This window comes from Peromyscus eremicus, chromosome 5, assembly GCF_949786415.1.
Source record: "Peromyscus eremicus chromosome 5, PerEre_H2_v1, whole genome shotgun sequence".
NCBI lineage: Eukaryota > Metazoa > Chordata > Mammalia > Rodentia > Cricetidae > Peromyscus > Peromyscus eremicus.
This window is the reverse complement of record NC_081420.1, coordinates 112,778,057-112,795,485: the sequence shown is the minus strand read 5'-3', so window position 1 is coordinate 112,795,485 and position 17,429 is coordinate 112,778,057. Positions and strand designations below refer to the sequence as shown.

At 38.4% G+C, this 17,429-nt stretch overlaps 1 protein-coding gene across 1 annotated transcript in view; it reads left to right on the top strand.

Annotated features, from left to right (window-relative positions):
* Positions 1-17,429, top strand: part of LOC131911850 (zinc finger protein 120-like) — a 64,801-nt gene continuing 47,372 nt past the window's right edge. Inside the window, exon 1 of the mRNA XM_059264255.1 lies at positions 1-93. Within this exon, the coding sequence (XP_059120238.1) occupies positions 91-93 (3 nt within the window). The 5' untranslated portion in view covers positions 1-90. The remainder of the gene's footprint in view (positions 94-17,429) is intronic.

Sequence of the window (17,429 nt, the reverse complement as noted above, 5' to 3'; positions counted from 1 at the left end):
CAACTCTGCTGAGGAAGTCGGAAGTTGGCCTGTGTGCTGCGCTGTGGGCTTCCCTGTGCTGAGAGTGTAGGCAAGCTTGTCTGCTGCACCATGGTGAGTGAGGGGCTGTAGTCCCCTGGCAGGGAGGAGTGGCTGGTCATGGTGAGCAAGGGACTGCTGTTCCCAGGAAGGGAGGAGTGGCTGTCTGAGCCGCGGGAGTCGGTGCGGTGGGTCCTTCCCTGGCTGGGTGGGATCCAGCTGCCAGAAGCAGAGTTCAGAGTGGTCCTTGCAACTCCCTGGGCTGGGGTGGCAGCCTCTAAGTAACTTCACTCCATGGGCTGCATCTGTGCAGGGCACTGGGAGCTGGACTGTCCATAGAAATATCCTTGTTGACGTCACTGTGAAATGCCGGCGCCTGTAGTGCTTGTATTGTCACTATGGCAGGCAGATTTGCCAAACTTGGAGAGCCCTGGTCTCACCAGTATCTTCCAAAAGTTCTGCAGTTTTAACATTTAGCATTTAGGATTAGGATCCATCTGGAGTTAATTCTGTGGAGATTGTAAGCCGTGTCTCCTGTGTAGAGTAGCACTCCACTGCTAAACTGTGATGTGGAAGAGTAGAATTGATGGTAATAGAATTGATGTTGTAAGGATTTACCAATTCTTAGGAGACATTTAAGTCACATAAAGTAGAATTTAGCTAAGGGAGGGCTGCCTCCTAAATACTCCGAAGATAAGTAGTATGTTAACATGCCTGTTAGAGATTAGTATGATAAGCTACAATTTGCATAACAAAGGAGACAATCCTGATTTACTACCAGACAAAAGGTCCCCTCCCCACAGCAAAGAACAGGTGTCTGGCATGCTGCTCAAGGGGCCATTACAGGGTCACAACCAACATTAAGTCCTGGTGTGCCATGAAGGCATTAATTCTAGAACAGTTGTGTCTCCAGTCTTTTTGAAAAGCAGTCTCCTATGTTGATTGAGGTGAACTTGAACCTTGTCTGTAGCCACACAGGGCATTGCCTTTGCTATCCCTTTGACTAACCACCCTGAATTTTTGGATTACAGGTCTGTAGCACTACTCAGTTCTAAAATTACCGGTTTGAGTCACATAGTGGACTGTCCATTGCAGTAACAAGTAAGGACTTGTGTGTGGTACATAGATTCTCCCTTCATACCAGAGGAGGAGGAATAGTGTACTATGTACACTGCGGGGAGAAACAGACTAGACAATTGCTAGATCACAGACTGAAGTTTAAGGCATTGAGCTTCAGGGGTCTCCATCATAATGAAGGACCTGCTGGGACAGGGTGAGTGATTTTCTGTGTAATTTAATTCTTTGTATTAATTCCTTCCATGTGAATGAACAGACAGAATTGGTGGGTGTACAATTTAGGAAGGATAATTTGAACTACGCAGTATTCAGTATTCAGTATGCAGATATCTGCAGTCCTGATTGACACAGTTAAGTCAGCTCAGAGGTTTGAGACACAGGCCGTTGGCTGTAACTCTGTGTCAGCTTACAGCACTCAGTGGCTAACATTTTACATGAGACAAAGTCATACAATGTCTTATTAATGGCATTCTCCCTACCAGGGAAGTGCCTAGTCTGTTTCAAAGTCAGTATAGCTAAGTGTTCTTCCAAATATGTTTATCATTTTAAAGTCTGTTATTGGTTTCATTTTCTTTAAATAATTTTTCATTATTGCTCTAATCTCTATTTGTTTCTATTTTCTAATGTTTCCATGTTATTAAGAATTTCACTCCGTTTTTTTCCTCAAGTGCTATTTATTTATTTATATCAATTTAGAACAGTGGTTCTCAACTTGGGGGTTCAAGGCTCCCTTTTGGGGGATCAAATGATCCTATCATAGGAGTGGCCTAAGACCATTAGAAAACACAGATATTTATATTACAATTCCTAACAATAGCAAAATTATAGTTATGAAGTAGCAGTGAAAATAATTTTATTGTTAGAGGGTGGTCACCACAACATGAGGAACTGTATTAAAGGTTCACACTATTAGGAAGGTTGAGAACCACTAGTTTAGATAATTTCTCCTGTAACTCAGACTTGCCTCACACTATGTAATTGAGAATTGCTTTGAACATTTAATCCTGACTTTGCTGCCCAGTGCTGGAAAGACAGTCCTGCAACTCCTTCCATGCTGTGCCTTGACTTGTCAGTAAGAAGGAAACATAGACCAGTGAATGATTGTCATTCAACTTCTCTGACTTTTATTGTGAACTTACAAATGAAGAGGGATCTGTGTAAGAGTTGGGTTCGCTGACCAACTGTAAAGCAGGTGTAGTAATAGCATTGAAAGGGAGAGGCAGGAAGGAGGGTAAAAGCTTTCCTGTTTTGACAATAGTTAACGTTAATTATGAGTAGTGAGGTAATCAGTTTTAGATGGTGAATAAATGTCCTGACTAGCCATTTCTCAGGTTCAGAGACCAGGCAAAACAAGAATCTGGCTGAAGAACTGAACTTTTATGAAACCAAATTACTGTAGTTAACACTAGTTCAAAGAAAATAGAAGAACTTGATAAAATGGTGTGTCCCTGCCTGACATGACTGTGTATTTGAGATTTAAGATGTACACCCTAAGAGAAATGGCTTTAGTAGTACTTGGTATGCTCTCATACAAATCCCTAATCTCTGGAGTACATGGCCATAAAGCCTGTTTCAACTTTTTAACATGATTTTTTTGGATTATAATTACATCATTTCCATTATCTTTTTTCCTGCCTTCAAGCCCTCCCAGTGACCCTTCATTGTGTTGTAATCCATGGCCTCTTTTTGTTTTAACAACAGTTACTGTTTGAATGTAACCTGTGTTTGACTGCAGGACCTCTCATCTATGAAGCAAAGGGCTGAATGCACTGGAAGTTTGCTGGGGGATATCTTTATGCTGTGAACATATGTTGTTCCCATTGGTTAATAAATAAACTGCTTTGGCCTATGGCAAGGTAGCTTAGAGGCAGGCAAGAAAGGAGAGAGACTAGAAAGAGAAAGGCAGGGTGTAGAGAGAGAGAGACGCCATGCCACCGTCCAGAGAACAGCACACAGGTAAAGTCACGGAACATGTAGCAATATGATTAATAGTTATGGATTAATTTAAGATATAAGAACTATCTAGCAAGAGGCCTGCCATAGACTATACAACTTGTAAATAATATAAGCCTCTGTGTGTTTACTTGGGTCTGAGCAGCTACAGGACTGGGCAGGACACAGGAAACCTTCAGACTACAGAAGTTGAGTGTGTAATGGAATGTGCACACAAAGGGCCCTGTGCCTTGAAAGAGGAATAGTAAGTGCTCTGGGAGAACAGAAGATTCTACTAAGCTACAAATTTCCCAGACTAGGGCACTCTAATCCTAGGGTAGAAGGACAGAGCTGGGAAAGCCTATGCTGTATGAGTCATTTGATCTCTTCTCACTCAATAGGGTAACTGGTAATTTCCTGAGGCCAAGCTGTATGATACCAGTGAATGAGAGACTCTGGGAAGGCTTAGCAATCAGAAGCACCAGTGGGAGGTAGCTTATAGGTTCTTTCCAGGATTCTCTGGTTCTGCTGTAGGGAGCTGTAAGGAAGACCACAAGCCATGCCGTGGTGAAGATGGGGGCCACTGTCCCCTGACCAGGAAGAGCAGGTTGGCTGAGCTGTCAGAGTCTCAGCAGCTGGGGCTGGGATAGACCATTAGCCAGAATATGGTTCTCTTGGTCCCTGTGGTGACCTGGGCAGTGGACTTTGGCCTCTGAGCCTTGCTGAGTGTGTATTCCCTGGGAAGGGGAGGCTCTGCTACCCTGGCATGGGAGGCCATGGTGCTTATAATATCACTGTCCAGTGTGCACACACAGGTATTGCTTTTGGTGTGCAGTGGGAAGATAGTTTGGAAAACAGAAGGCCTAGTTTCTAGAAGTCATGAACATTGCTTTCCACTTTCAGGTTTGTCTTATAAATGTTCCAGATAGTATAGAAACTGGTAGAAAGGAGGAATGGGGTTTATCCTTCAGTAATACATGATTAGAATGCTTTTAACTTTCTGCTACTGCCAGCCACCATGGTATTATTTTGTGAAGTTCAGTTCCTGGGGACAAAAGTAGTTTCTGAGCTCCAAAGGTATCCCAGGTTTGCATGGTGTTGGGCAGGTGGATAGGTCATATTCCATATTTTTGCCTTAATTCGTGTGGCAGGAAGCAGACATTAAATTATTCTTCTACATTGTTTTGTGATTGGGCATCATTGGGGCTGGGTTTGCCTCAAACCACAAGGGGCATGAGGGGCTTTAGAGCCACAGTAGGCTCTGGAGGAGCTCACCTCTATTTGCAGAGAGGGCTCTAGGTCATGGGTTCTCTCTGAAAGAGATATCTGTTGCTGGAGGGTCAGAAACATAATAGTTTAAGGGGCACTTTGAATTAATTTTGTGGGAGTTGTGAAGTCCGGTTTATTTAATTTCTATACACATAGAACCAGAGGTAGCAGGGTAACATTGGTCAAGATCATATTTTTTCTTGGCTGAGTTTCCTTTGGCTTTTTGGTTAAATGTTGACTATAGTTTTGTGCTTTGCTCTTGGCTTTTTCTCTCCATCCCCTTTATTTTTTCACAAATATTATATATATTCTAGGTTATTCTAGCTTTTGTGGTAAATATAGAAATCACATTGTGTACTATTTTTTCATAATCCTATTGAGCATTCTGAGTATTTCCAATTTGCATATAGCTTTGGAATCAGATTTCCTGTTACAAATTGTTGGGCATTGTCTTTGGATTATATTCAATTTATGCTGCATATTGACTATATACAACATCTTAATATTGATGCACCATGTTTCCAAGGATGATTTGCTTCTTTATTTATTTAGGTTTTGTTGTTGTTGTTAATCTGTGAAAGATTTTCAGATTATTGGTTAAAAAATATTACAGGGCTTGATAGGTAGCTCAGCACTTATTCTTCTTGGGGATGACCTGAGTTCAGATCCCAGCATCCAAATTGGGAGGCTCATAACCAGTTGTACTCCAGGTTCAGGAGATAAGACATCCTCTTTTCTGGTGTGTCATCTGTACACACATGGGAGACATTCTCTTGAACACACAAACATATACATAAAAATGGGGATATATTTGTTTTCAAAAATGCTTGTAACTCAAGTAATTAGAGCAAAACAAGTTGCTTTAGGTGTATAACACAAATCATACATTATTTCTTTAAAAATTTGTTATCTTGAATTTGATTTGTAAAAGTTTTCCTTTCCTCACTCTGATTCAGATTTACATCAATCATCAGTCATAGGAAAGTGATCCTACCTTTTGTGAGCAAGAAGACAGATATGCATAGTAAGTAAAATAAAGGTTATATTTTATCATGCTGAGGTTCGTCACACAAAATTCACACTCCAAATTTCTAAGATTCTAAGCCTATTTTGCCAAGGCTGCTCCCCTATGTGATGTATCTTAGCTTAAGGTCATGTCCAGTCTCTAACAGAAGTCTGATTCAAGGGTCAGGATATTGGGGGAGATACGCTAGCTACAGGGCTGATCAAGGTGATGTCTCTCCACATGTGCAGAGCAGAGCATTGCTCTTGGTAACTGCTTATATGCTGTCCAGTGGGCATCTAGGACTGTGTCTGGTTATCTTGAGTGAGTATTATCTCTGGGTTCTGGTTATCAGGTACAGCCTTAGATGTAGTGTGGTTCCTGACTAAGCTCTCTTTACATATCTAAAAGGCTTTTTTTAAATACTATGCTCATTGCATTCCATTCCTTGTTCCTTGAGGCATACACAGTGCCAATTGGGACCACATGTAAGAGTTATTAACAATTTCACAGCAATTTGCTAGTCCATCAGACAAAGTGTTAATAGCCAGTGTTTGCTGTTCAGTAAGATTTCTGATGTCCGCCGTATCTGCATTGACGTTAGAAAGAACAGGAGATGCTATGCTAGCTATAAGTGAAGAACTAACAAACATATCTCCAGCAACCATCAATTGTAAAGGTTTTCTTGTAGCAAACCTATTTCCTGAGGAGTAGGAGAAGACTGGTATTCTCTTAAATTCAGGCTCAGAGCAGAATTCTTTGGGTGGGAGCCATGATTTGAGATTGAAGGAAATTAAGATCTTTTGGATCCTAAGTGGAATTATGTCTTGCAGATAGACTAAGGTGAGGCATCACTATGGGCTCTCCAGTAACCATTGGTGGGGAAGTAAGGGAGTTGACAAATGCCAACTTGTAGTGAACTGTGAAGAATTTATTGTTCTCATCCTAACTTCCTCTATCAATAATGCTTGATATCAGGCTGCCTTCTTTGAATTCACAGGATTTCCACCCTATGGGAAAAACATATACCTTATCAAATTGGTGTTCTTCGTGCAGAATTCCTGCATATAATATAGTGAATTTGGGCTTATGGGGCACAAAGTCTCCAATGCCCCATTCCATGGGTGGTGGTACTGAAAGAATCATGTAGAAATAATAGGGAAGTCCTGGGTATGTATGTTTTCAAGGTTCCAGTTTGAAAAGATCCATACCTGCAGTTTTCCACCAATGTAAGTTTCTGTTTCTGCTTTTTTTTTTTTTTTTATGTGATACCATGGCATAAAGGAGTCATGGGATATAGGGCATCCTCTGGTTGCAAATTGTATCATCTCCACTCTTGGGTTGATGTAATCAATTTGTAAGTCCAGGCTGGAATTTCAACAGACTGGGAACTAATGTTCCATGTTCTGTGAGGAAAGAAGTGTATGATGTTCCTAGCATATACATCCAGAGGAATTAGGAAGTCTATTGTTTCACTGTTATGTAGTGTATGCATGGAATCACAGCTCCAAAAATTCTTCCTCATTTGGCAAGCTTATTTTTTATTTATTTTTATTTTTGGTTTTAAAGATGGGTTCCAGTGTATCATTGATAATCAGTGGAGCCCATTGTTTCTTTGATTTCATAATTTTTCTTAAAAATGTGTCAGTAACTGTAATTGTCAAGTTGTAAATCTTCTGAGAGAGGTGTATGAAAAAGACCGGTAGGTCAGTTAGGCTACTCTATTGTCTCTTCCACCACTTAGATTTTTTGTTTTGTTGCTGGTGTATTAATATTAAACCTTGTATAGTGGTGGTCCAATTGAAGTTGGAGCCCTTGATGGACTACAAGAAAATTTGTACAAACCTGCCCTTACAAGTCCAGTGTGAATCGATTGCATTGTAGCACGAATCTTAAACAGTCTTATTAATAAAAACAAACCTGGAGCCAGATATTGGGGTGAATGCTGGAAGATCAGAGAGAAGAAGCCACAGCTAACCTCACCTCACCACCTTCTCAGCTGATCTTGTTTCCTCAAACTGGAAACCTCTGAGTCCTCATCCAAATGGATCTCAGCTGAACTACTGCTAAAAGCCTAAAAGCTTAAAAACCTCTAGTTCCTGGTCCTCACACCTTATATACCTTTCTGCTTCCTGCCATCACTTCCTGGGATTAAAGGTGTGTGTCACCATGCCTGGCTGTTTCCAGTGTGGCCTTGAACTCACAGAGATCTGGATGAATCTCTGCCCCCAGAATGCTAGGATTAAAAGTATGTGCTACCACTACCTAAACTCTATGTTTAATATAGTGGCTGTTCTGTTCTCTAACCCCCAGATAAGTTTATTAGGGTACACAATATATCAACCACATTGATTGCATTGAGAAATCACCTCATACACAAGAGGTGACATTAGTTAGTACATTTGTCCAGTTTTCGTTGATTGGTACCTATCCCAGAGATTCTATTATGGAGGTTGAGGCCTTTTGCATTAAAAAATTTGGCCATGTCTGTACAAAATATGACTAGCTATGCTATGGTATATTCTGAGTTCTGCAGAACACCGTGCAGGCACAAAGTGTCCAGGTGTCTGCATAGGTTCTCCTCAGGTGGTGGGGCTTCAATTTCATAAGATGCAAAGGGTCAGTCAAGATCAATGGGGGTGGGTGCGAATCAGTCAAGATCAATGGAAGTCTGTAATGTTGTGTTCCAATGCTGTAATATCCAGCCAGTCATTAATAAGTGAAAATGAATCATTTTCTGCCTTCCCTATTGAGTGATTATTCCTTGTGTCCATCTCACCATAGTAGGGTAGGTTGGGAACTTTGACTACAAACAATAGAGTCACGTTTAGCCTATTCAGTTATGGTTATAGTCCAAAAAGTGAATTTGGGCATTTGAATCCAAATGGTATTGGCATTGTATTCAAAGAGAGAAAATGCTTCCACGGTGTTCTTCTAACAGTGTCTGGGTCAAAGGTACAGTTCTGCCAAACCAATCTCATAGGTTTATTGTGGTTGATGTTGATATCTCCTCAGTCAAGTAACCTGGCTCCTCATTCTGGTCCTAATCTGGATAATTGTATATACATTTTTATTTGCAGTCCCATTAGTTTTATTGTACTGGTAGCCAAATGCAGTGTTTGTCTGCCATATATATGGGATAAAGAGTGCTGGGAGGAATTTTGTGTTGCTGCTGTTTCCATATCTGTATTTAACTCATAGCATACAATTTCAGTAGCCTTTTTCAAGGGGTATCTTTGAGTTGTAATAACTTGGTTTTAAGTAGTCCATTACATCTTTCTGTATTGCCAGCTGCAGTTGGGATATATGCTAAATGGAAGACCCACTGTATATCCATAGTCTGGGACCACCTCTGGACTTTAGAACCTGTAAAGTGTGTCCCTTGATCTGATTCAATAATTATTGGGCAGCTATATGTTACTATACAACAACAGAGTATGTATTTTGTTGCCAACTGATCTGGTCTTTGTGTTTTTTTGTCTAATCCAAGCCCTGTGCTTATATCTACAAGGGTGTAGGCATATAGGCCCCTATGAGTATTCAAGGGTCCAATGAAATCTATTTGTAGTTTATAGTTAAATTACTTAGGAGACCATGTTATGGCTGGTACTTAATGTCTGAATCTAGTTTTAAGTGCTGGACAAAGTTGACAATTCTCTAGTGGCTTCTATACAAACCTTCCAGGATACCTTAAGGTTCCTTTTATCAAACTATGTGTGCCTATATGTCTGAATTTTTTTCTGTAATCTTAGGACTTCTTCTTTACTAATTATGCTAACACTCTCAGGTTTCTTAATTTTATAGTTTGGATTCCTTTTAATAGTTATTCTCATAGGGTTGTCCTCATTTAATTTGGTTCTCCATTTCCCCTCATGTTTTAGTGTTACGAGTAAGCTTTCAAGTTTACCATCTGTATGACCTGGCATCCTTGATAATTTAATCTGAATTTGTTCGCTAGGAAGTCTTAATATTCTAGTCTTAATTGAACATTATGCCAATTTGGCTTCTATTTCATTATTTTTAAATGTCTTGTCTTTTGGCCTGTGTGTGCATTTACATGGGTTACTTAAATTTTGATGTCTTTGCTGTGTTTTGCCATTACTGTCCATGCCTCCCTTGACTAAATGTCTTTGTCATTTATCTGCCAGTTAGTGGTTTTCCATTTTGATGACCATATAGCTATACCATTGCTCACACACCATGAACTGAAGAAACTATAGATTTTCCTTTTGCCTTCCTTAGCTGTTTGTCTTATAGCCATCAGTGCTGCTATCACTTCAACTGATTTGGTGGTTCCTTTACAGTAATAGCCATTCCATCCCTGGTCTATAGGCTGCTGCTTTCCATTTAGTTTTGGGTTCATCAGTGTTTCATGATTTCATCAGTAAACAATTGGTTAGTCAAATACTGTGACCATTTCATTGGTTCCCATGGTCCAATAGGTCCCTCCTTTGGGTGAGGGGTGAGGGTTTAGGGATGGGGACTCTAGAACTGAGCTATTTCCTCAGTATGGGAAGGTGCAGACTCCTTTGCTACCACATCCTGGTCATGATGAATTCAGATAGTTACCATTTCCACTGTGATACCTTTCCTTACATGGATAATCCTACAATGAACCCTGCCTTTGAGTAGAACCAATCTATCATTGAGCAAGTATCTAAATGCAATTCTCAGAGGTTCATTAACTCTACCAGACAGTGCTCTTACATCAATGGGAAGTCCACAAATTCTTCCTGCCAGAGATAAGGAAAATGACTGCGTTTAGCAAGCAGGAAATTTCCTCAAGCCCCCGAGGGAATGGAGGTCTTAATCCAAGTACTTGACCTTGGGAAAAGGACTTGCTTGGGGACCAGGCACTCAACTATAATTGAAAAACAATTTTCATTCATCAAAGGGCATGATGCAGCATAAGCACTGAGCTGTTCCCTAAATGCGTTCCTTTGTGTCTCAGTCTTACTGTATGGGCCTTTTCCCCTCATAAGCTCCCAAAAGGGGAGGAAGATTCTGATGTCTTACGCTGATTCTGATTTCTCCATACTTATTAACTGACCTTTTGTCTTCAGTGGCCTCAAGCTCTGGATCTGGACTGTATGCTTTTCATCCTTGGGGTCAGGTATGTTCACCTAGTGAATCTCTAATTTTCTTGGTGTAATCAGGAGGGCAGAATGGAGATTCCTGTGTGTGAAGTCATCATACTACATGGTCACCAGAGTGACAGGGATATTTTCCAAAAAAGTAGTTTGTTTAAGGACACTGCCATTGTCCTTTCATCCTTCAAAGCCCACACAAAATTTCCCAAAGGAAAAGGCAGAAGGGAACTCTAATAACACACAGTGAGAATCATTAAAAATGAAAGTAAAAAGGTGCTGGAGAGTTGTGGTCTGCAGTGTTGAAATGCTGGAATTTGTCAAGCAGCAATTGTTGCCATGTGATCATGCCACTCATGACCATTCTACCTTAATGTTCACTCAAGAAAACATCTATAAATTATTTCATTGATTTATAGTGAGACAGTGAGTTCCCTTACAGTTGAAATTATTCATCACCAAATTCTTTTACTTAATCATTCAACAAATGTTGGACATGTATTATATGCCAATAGTTGTGTGATACTCTTGGAAGTCAAGCTACAATGTAATCTTTTGCTTGGAAGTTTGCTTAGAATTTTTGACTGGACACAGGCCTAGTGGTGGTTTAGTTGCTTACATATTTGTGGGTTTTTTCTTAATTTTTATTTCCCTTCATAAATAAACTCCTAAGTACTTGTTGGCTTTTGTTTCCTTTTCAGGTGTATCCTTGTTGATTAGTTCCATTTGAAAGCAGTTTGTTCACCATTTTTCTCACTTAGTCATTTGCTAAATTATACCTCACTTTGTAAGTTACTTCCACCATGTATCTGGAATGAAACAAATACCATATCTCCATTCTCTCATAGTCCTCTACAATAGGAATGAATATACCATACACTAATCTTTTTTTTTTTTTAATTCAAATTTTGGTTCTTACTATAGAACTGGCTGGAACGGATCTTGATATTATAGACCAGGCTGGCCCAGATCCACAGAGACCCACCTGACTCCCATAAAATCACCCTTTATTCTATAATTCAGAGTACATCTTTGAAGTTCATTACACATGTTTATGTAATGGATACTTTTTCTTTGTCTTTCTTTGAGATAAGGCCTTACCCCACAGCCTCAGCCTCCTGAGATTAGAGGAATGATCCACAATTTCTGGATCCACAGTTTTATTTTCATTGTGTTAAAAAACAAGAAAATAAAATCTTCAGAGGATCTTTACAATTTAAAAAAAACTTAAACTTAAGAATGGTACAAATAACATGGGAGAGAAGGTTGTAATGTCTTTATAGGGATTCCATAAAACTGTTACAGAAGTTCAGTCTTGGAATATCCATTCCTATCCTCCTGGTATTAATGTGAAAAAGTGTATTTGGAATATGTACTATATACCATTTTTTTATGTTAAGCAGTGTCTCAATTGAATATTTATTAGTTCCTGAATTTGTGGGATTTTAGTAAATTACGTATTTCATTACTTAAAGTTGAAAATTGTTTTTAGCAGATAAGTAAACATGTTTTAGAAACTAGGTATTGCTTCTAAGGATTTTGAAGTTTCTAACTATATGATGTTTTTTTATCCCATCAATTCTGGAAATGGTGTTCCTATCTTCAAATATATTCATCGGATATGTTGCATATGCCTCATTAAGAAAATAAGAAATGCTGTCAAAATGTTCAAAAGCTTTTTAGATGACACATGCTTAGTTAGTAAAGTTTAAAGAGACACCCCAAATGTCAAAAGGTACTGAAAACATTTGTGTAGCACACTAACATCTTGGAGAATTATTCAGTAATGATCATTGGAAATAATTTTAATTTTCTAGATATAATTTAATAATGTCTTGGTCTTTTTATAATAGATAATATGCAGTATGGCCATATGCTCATTGAGGTACTGTTAAACACACTTTTGAATTAACAATATAAACCACTGAAATACACTAGGCCCTCATGTTGACATTCTAAAGTAGCATCTCTATTATTACAGTTTTACACAGAAGGAAATAAAATGGAAAATTATTGATAGGTGATTCAGGAAATTCTTTCTGATGGTAAGGTCTAAACTCAGAAGTAACATGAACTGAAATTTTATTTGGTAGTGTTTAATATGGTATGAATTAGTTTAAAAGTTGGCTTTGATCCTCATAATAACCTTCATTAAACTTTCCTCAGTGGTTAGTTTTGAGCTAACTAATTTGTAATGTCAAAGTTGGGACTGTGGGCATTGTAGTAAAGTATCATGCATAGCTCTAGGCCAAGTTGTTACATGCTAGTGTTTTCTGTTTTTAATAGAATTTTTTTTCTGCATGCATGTCAGTTTGCCTACATGTATGGCAGTATACCACTTGCATTTTTGGTACTTATGGAGGCCGGATGTGGATGTCAGATTGGCTGCAACTGGAATTAAAGATGGTTGTAAGTTGCTATGTGGGTGGGAATCAAACCTAGGTCTCCTAGAAAAGTAACCAGTGCTCTTAATTGCTGCCTTTGCTCCACTCCCTCAGTTTTTGCCCCCATTGTAGAAAATCTTTTTGATCCTGTCTCTTTGACATTATATGTGTTTTTTTATTTTGTTTGTTTACTTTTTTGAGACAGGCTCTCAGGTAGCCCAGACTGACCTTGACCTCATTGTGAATCCTTGAACTTTTGATCCTTTTATGCCTCAAGAAGTGCTGGGATTACAAGTGTGTACCACTACCATAGCTGTTACATAGCTGTTACGTGTTGTTGGTAATATGAATGCAGGACAAACATTTCACCAACTAGGTAAGCTACATCCCGAGCCCTATCATTGTACCTTTGTGGCAATTAGTAATTTATATATGTGGTTTATATACTACACTGTAGGCTTCTGGTAATCAAGAGTTTGTTACTGTATTTTGTCCGTCCCTGAAAATGCTGACACATTGTGCTCTATAATCTTCATTCTTGAGAACCACTCTTCTAAGTTAAACAAGTGGTTTATTGTGTTGGGATTTTATTCCTAAAGGGACTAATGTTAACTGAATCAGAACAAAATGAGAATGCCAGTACTATGTGAGAAAACTTTAGATCATGCAGTTTCTTACTATAAATTTTTTGAAAGTAAACACATTAAAAGCATAAAAACTATCCTCATTCAGCAGTGGTTCAGTATTTAAATGTCTTGGAGACTGATTTGACTTATTTATGCTGCAAAGCCTTTTGGCAGATAAGTCATTGTCTTTGTAGTCACATCTGATTTTTACATGAAACACAGAAAACCAAGTTGTCTTCTATTTCACCATATTTTCACTGAGTTCACTGACTTCAGTAGTTAGACATATCCTTAGTGATAAAGGAATTTGGTTGTATTTGAGTGAAAGTTGCAGGATCTGACATGGTTTCTTTTGAAGGAATAATAAATATTTTGAGAATTGGTGTCAACATTCTTATTGTCATGTATTTGTGGTTTTCCACTCCTGTTTTGAATCTTAATTTTATAATAATGCTTACTTCTGAAAAATCAGCACACTGTCACCTTTACAGTACTTTCCTGTGCATTTTTTTAAAAAAAGCTGTTTTCCAGGTTGAAGAAGCATTCATTTGGTTTATAAGTACTAGGGATATATATCATGTTGCAATTACTTTTCTTCTGCCTAGGCTTATAACTGAGACAAAAATCATGTTGAGAAATTCAGGGTTATTGACTTATACTTATGTTTTGTTAGCCCTACATTAGCTGCCCTTTATTATTTGAGAATTTCATACATATGAACATAATGTACTTTGGTCAAATCCATCCCTTATTTGTACCTCTTTTGTGCCCCTGCCTCTTTTTGTTTCCTCTTCTCCACTTCATGTGCTGCTGTTAGACTCACTGAGTTCACTTAGTGCTTGGGAAGGAAAGGTTTTATTTGGCTTACAGGTCCAGTTCACAGGCTATCATGCAGGCAAGTTAGTCAGAAACTCAAGGCAGAAGGCTAGAGGCAGGAACTGAAATAGAGACCCTGGAGGAATGCTGCTTACCCACTTGTTCTTCCTGGCTTCTTCAGTTTTTTTTTTCTTTTTTCTTTTCTTATTTTTTAATTGAAAATAGATATTCATACATTATATTTTGATTGTGATTTCCTCTTATCCTCTTAGATCTTCCCCTCCCATCCAAGTCTACACCCCCCCTCTCATTAGAAAACAAACAAGCATCTAAAAAAATTCTGTTTGTTTTCTTATACACCACAGTACCACCTGCCCAGTACCACCAGCTCTACAGTGGTACTCCTTCATAAATCATTAATCAAGAAATGTGCTATAATTGAAGTTGCTTTTCCCAAATAATTCTAGCTTGTGTCATGTTGAGGAAAAGCCAACCAGGACAAAGACCGTGAGTTAAGAGCCAGCCAGGGCTATGTAGTGAGGCCCTATCTGAAAATAAAAACAAATAAAATGACAAGCAAAAAAATAAATAACTAAACCCTCATAATTACTTTATCATTTAGCATTTCTCTCTTTGAATAATTTGATCCTCCTTTCTAGGTCTTTGGAAGATTTGGTTATGAAAACACCTAGTATTTTCGTGTTTTCTTGAGTTTGGCTTTTTACCAAGCTTGATGATTTTGTTCAAAGGTGTAAAACAGGGAAGCTTTGGATGTGGGTAGGACCTGCTCTAAGTATTATACACTTTACTCTTTAATTCTGAAGCAAATCTCAGGGTGACACCCAAAGTTGTCCTCTGCCCCCCTCATGAACATTGCACCTCTACACACATATGCACCTTCATGTGAATACACATGCACAATAAAAAGAAAAAACTAAGGATTAGGAATATGAGAAGTGACTATGTCTAGGAGTTCATTAATATGACTGATTTTTTTTTTTGTAGCTAGAGGGCAAGTTGAAGTTGGGAATTTAATTGGTCTGATTGAAGTCTAAGAGAGGGAGTAAGATTTGGAAGAGCCATTTAAGGTAAGAGAGTTAGTAGCAATGAATACGTGTAAATTATTGGAGCAGACATAGTTAAGAGCAGTGTGTACAGGGTACCAGAAAGTGTCCTGATCATTAGGGTAATGAAAGAACAAAAGTACACTTTTTGTCTTGTAAATGTAAACACATATGCTCAATGTTCTATTGTTTGCACACACACACATTCCACAGTGCTTTTGTAGAAGCTAGAGGACAACTATAGGTGATTTGTTTCTATCTAACGTTTGGGTCCTATGGATCAAACTAGGTCTTTATCCTTTGTTGCAATTGCCTTTACTGGCTGAAGCAACTCCTTAGCCCTTATTTTTAAAAATTACTTTCACTTATTTGTCAGAATAACTTACACGTTGGTCTAAGTATCTGATTCAGATGATCTTGACTGTCCTTTAAAGCTTTAAGCATACGTTGATTTGCCTGCAATCCTAGGACTTAATGCAGTCAAGTATAACTTCCATCAATTTGACAGTATGTAACCAGGCAGATTGCTGCTGGATTTTATTATTTGCATACTCATGTGCAGGTGTCTTGGTGATCGTGTGTACGTACATGCAAAATATACTCAAATATCCTCGATGTTATCAGGATCAAGCTATTTTATAATTATTACTTATGATGTAATTTCGCTGTTATTGTCCTCTCTAACCACATTGTTCTATATGTCATTATGCAGATACTTAAACATTTTTCAAGAAAAAAGAGTTCAATTTCTGTGTGTTAATTAAAAGTAGAAATATTTGTTTCTGGTGTGGAGTCACATTAAGTATACCCCATTTGCTTCTCATTTTGCCCATGAAATCTAAGCATCTTTTTTGGATAGTGTGTATTTTAATGTTTGGTCATTATATACTTAGAACAATTACAGTACATATATTAATAGCAAATTTTTATTTTTAACTTATAAGGCTCTTGAACTACTTTTTTCAGATATACATGTTGTTTTTGTTCTGTATATTTTTATCATAAAATGTAAGTAAAATATAAAGATGAGTAATAATGCAGTATCTGATTTTTATAGCAAAGCATATACCTGGAGTATCATTGTGAAAACAGACTCTCAGAACTATGAATAAAATACAGTTCTGGATTTTAACCTGCCTTTGAGGATATTTCTGGTACTTGAAAGGATGGTAGCATATTTTGATAGATATTAAAATGGCTACACCAGCATGCTTCATAGGTCCATTTGCTTGGTAATGTCTGAGGTAATAGCTATCCTTGATGTTGAGGTGTGTTTCCTATATGCAGCAGAACATGGACCCTGTTTTCACATGCATTCTGTTAGTTTGTGTCTTTTTTTTGGGGGGGGGGTTTCGAGACAGGGTTTATCTGTGTAGTTTTGGTGCCTGTTCTGGATCTCGCTCTGTAGACCAGGCTGGCCTCGAACTCACAGAGATCCACCCGGCTCTGCCTCCTGAGTGCTGTGATTAAAGGAATGCATCACCACCACCTGGCAGTTTGTGTCTTCTTATTGGGTAATTGAGACCATTTATTGAGAGATAGAAATGGCCAATGATTGTTGATTCCTGTTACATTGTTGTTCTTTGTGTGTGTGTGTGTGTGTGTAAGAAAGAGAGGGGGGAGTGAGGGAGAAACAGAGAGAAAGAGACAGAGAGTGAATGAGTGAGTTTCCCTTCTTTTGGCTTTGCTGGTGTGAAATTATTTATTTCCTGTGGTTTCGTGGTTGTAGTTACCTTCAGTGGGTTGGAGTTTTTCTTCTAAGAAGTACCTTCTGTAGGCCTGGATTTGTAGAGAAATATTATTTATATTGGACTCATCATGGAATATTTTATTTTCTCCATCTGTGGTAGTTGAAAGTTTTTTGGGGTATAGTATTCTGGGCTGGCATCTGTGGTCTCTTAGAGTCTGTAGCGTATGTGTCTAGGACCTTCTGGCTTTTAGGGTCTCCATTGAGAAGTTGGGTGTAATTCTAATCAGGCTGCCTTTATGCGTTACTTGGTGTTTTCCTTTTGCAGCTTTTAATATTCTTTCTTTGTTTTTTATGTTTAGTGTTTTGATTATCATGTGGTGAGAGGACTTTCTTTTTCTGGTCCAATCTGTTTGGTATTCTGTATGCTTCTTTTACTTTGATAGGCTTCTCCTTTAGGTTAGGG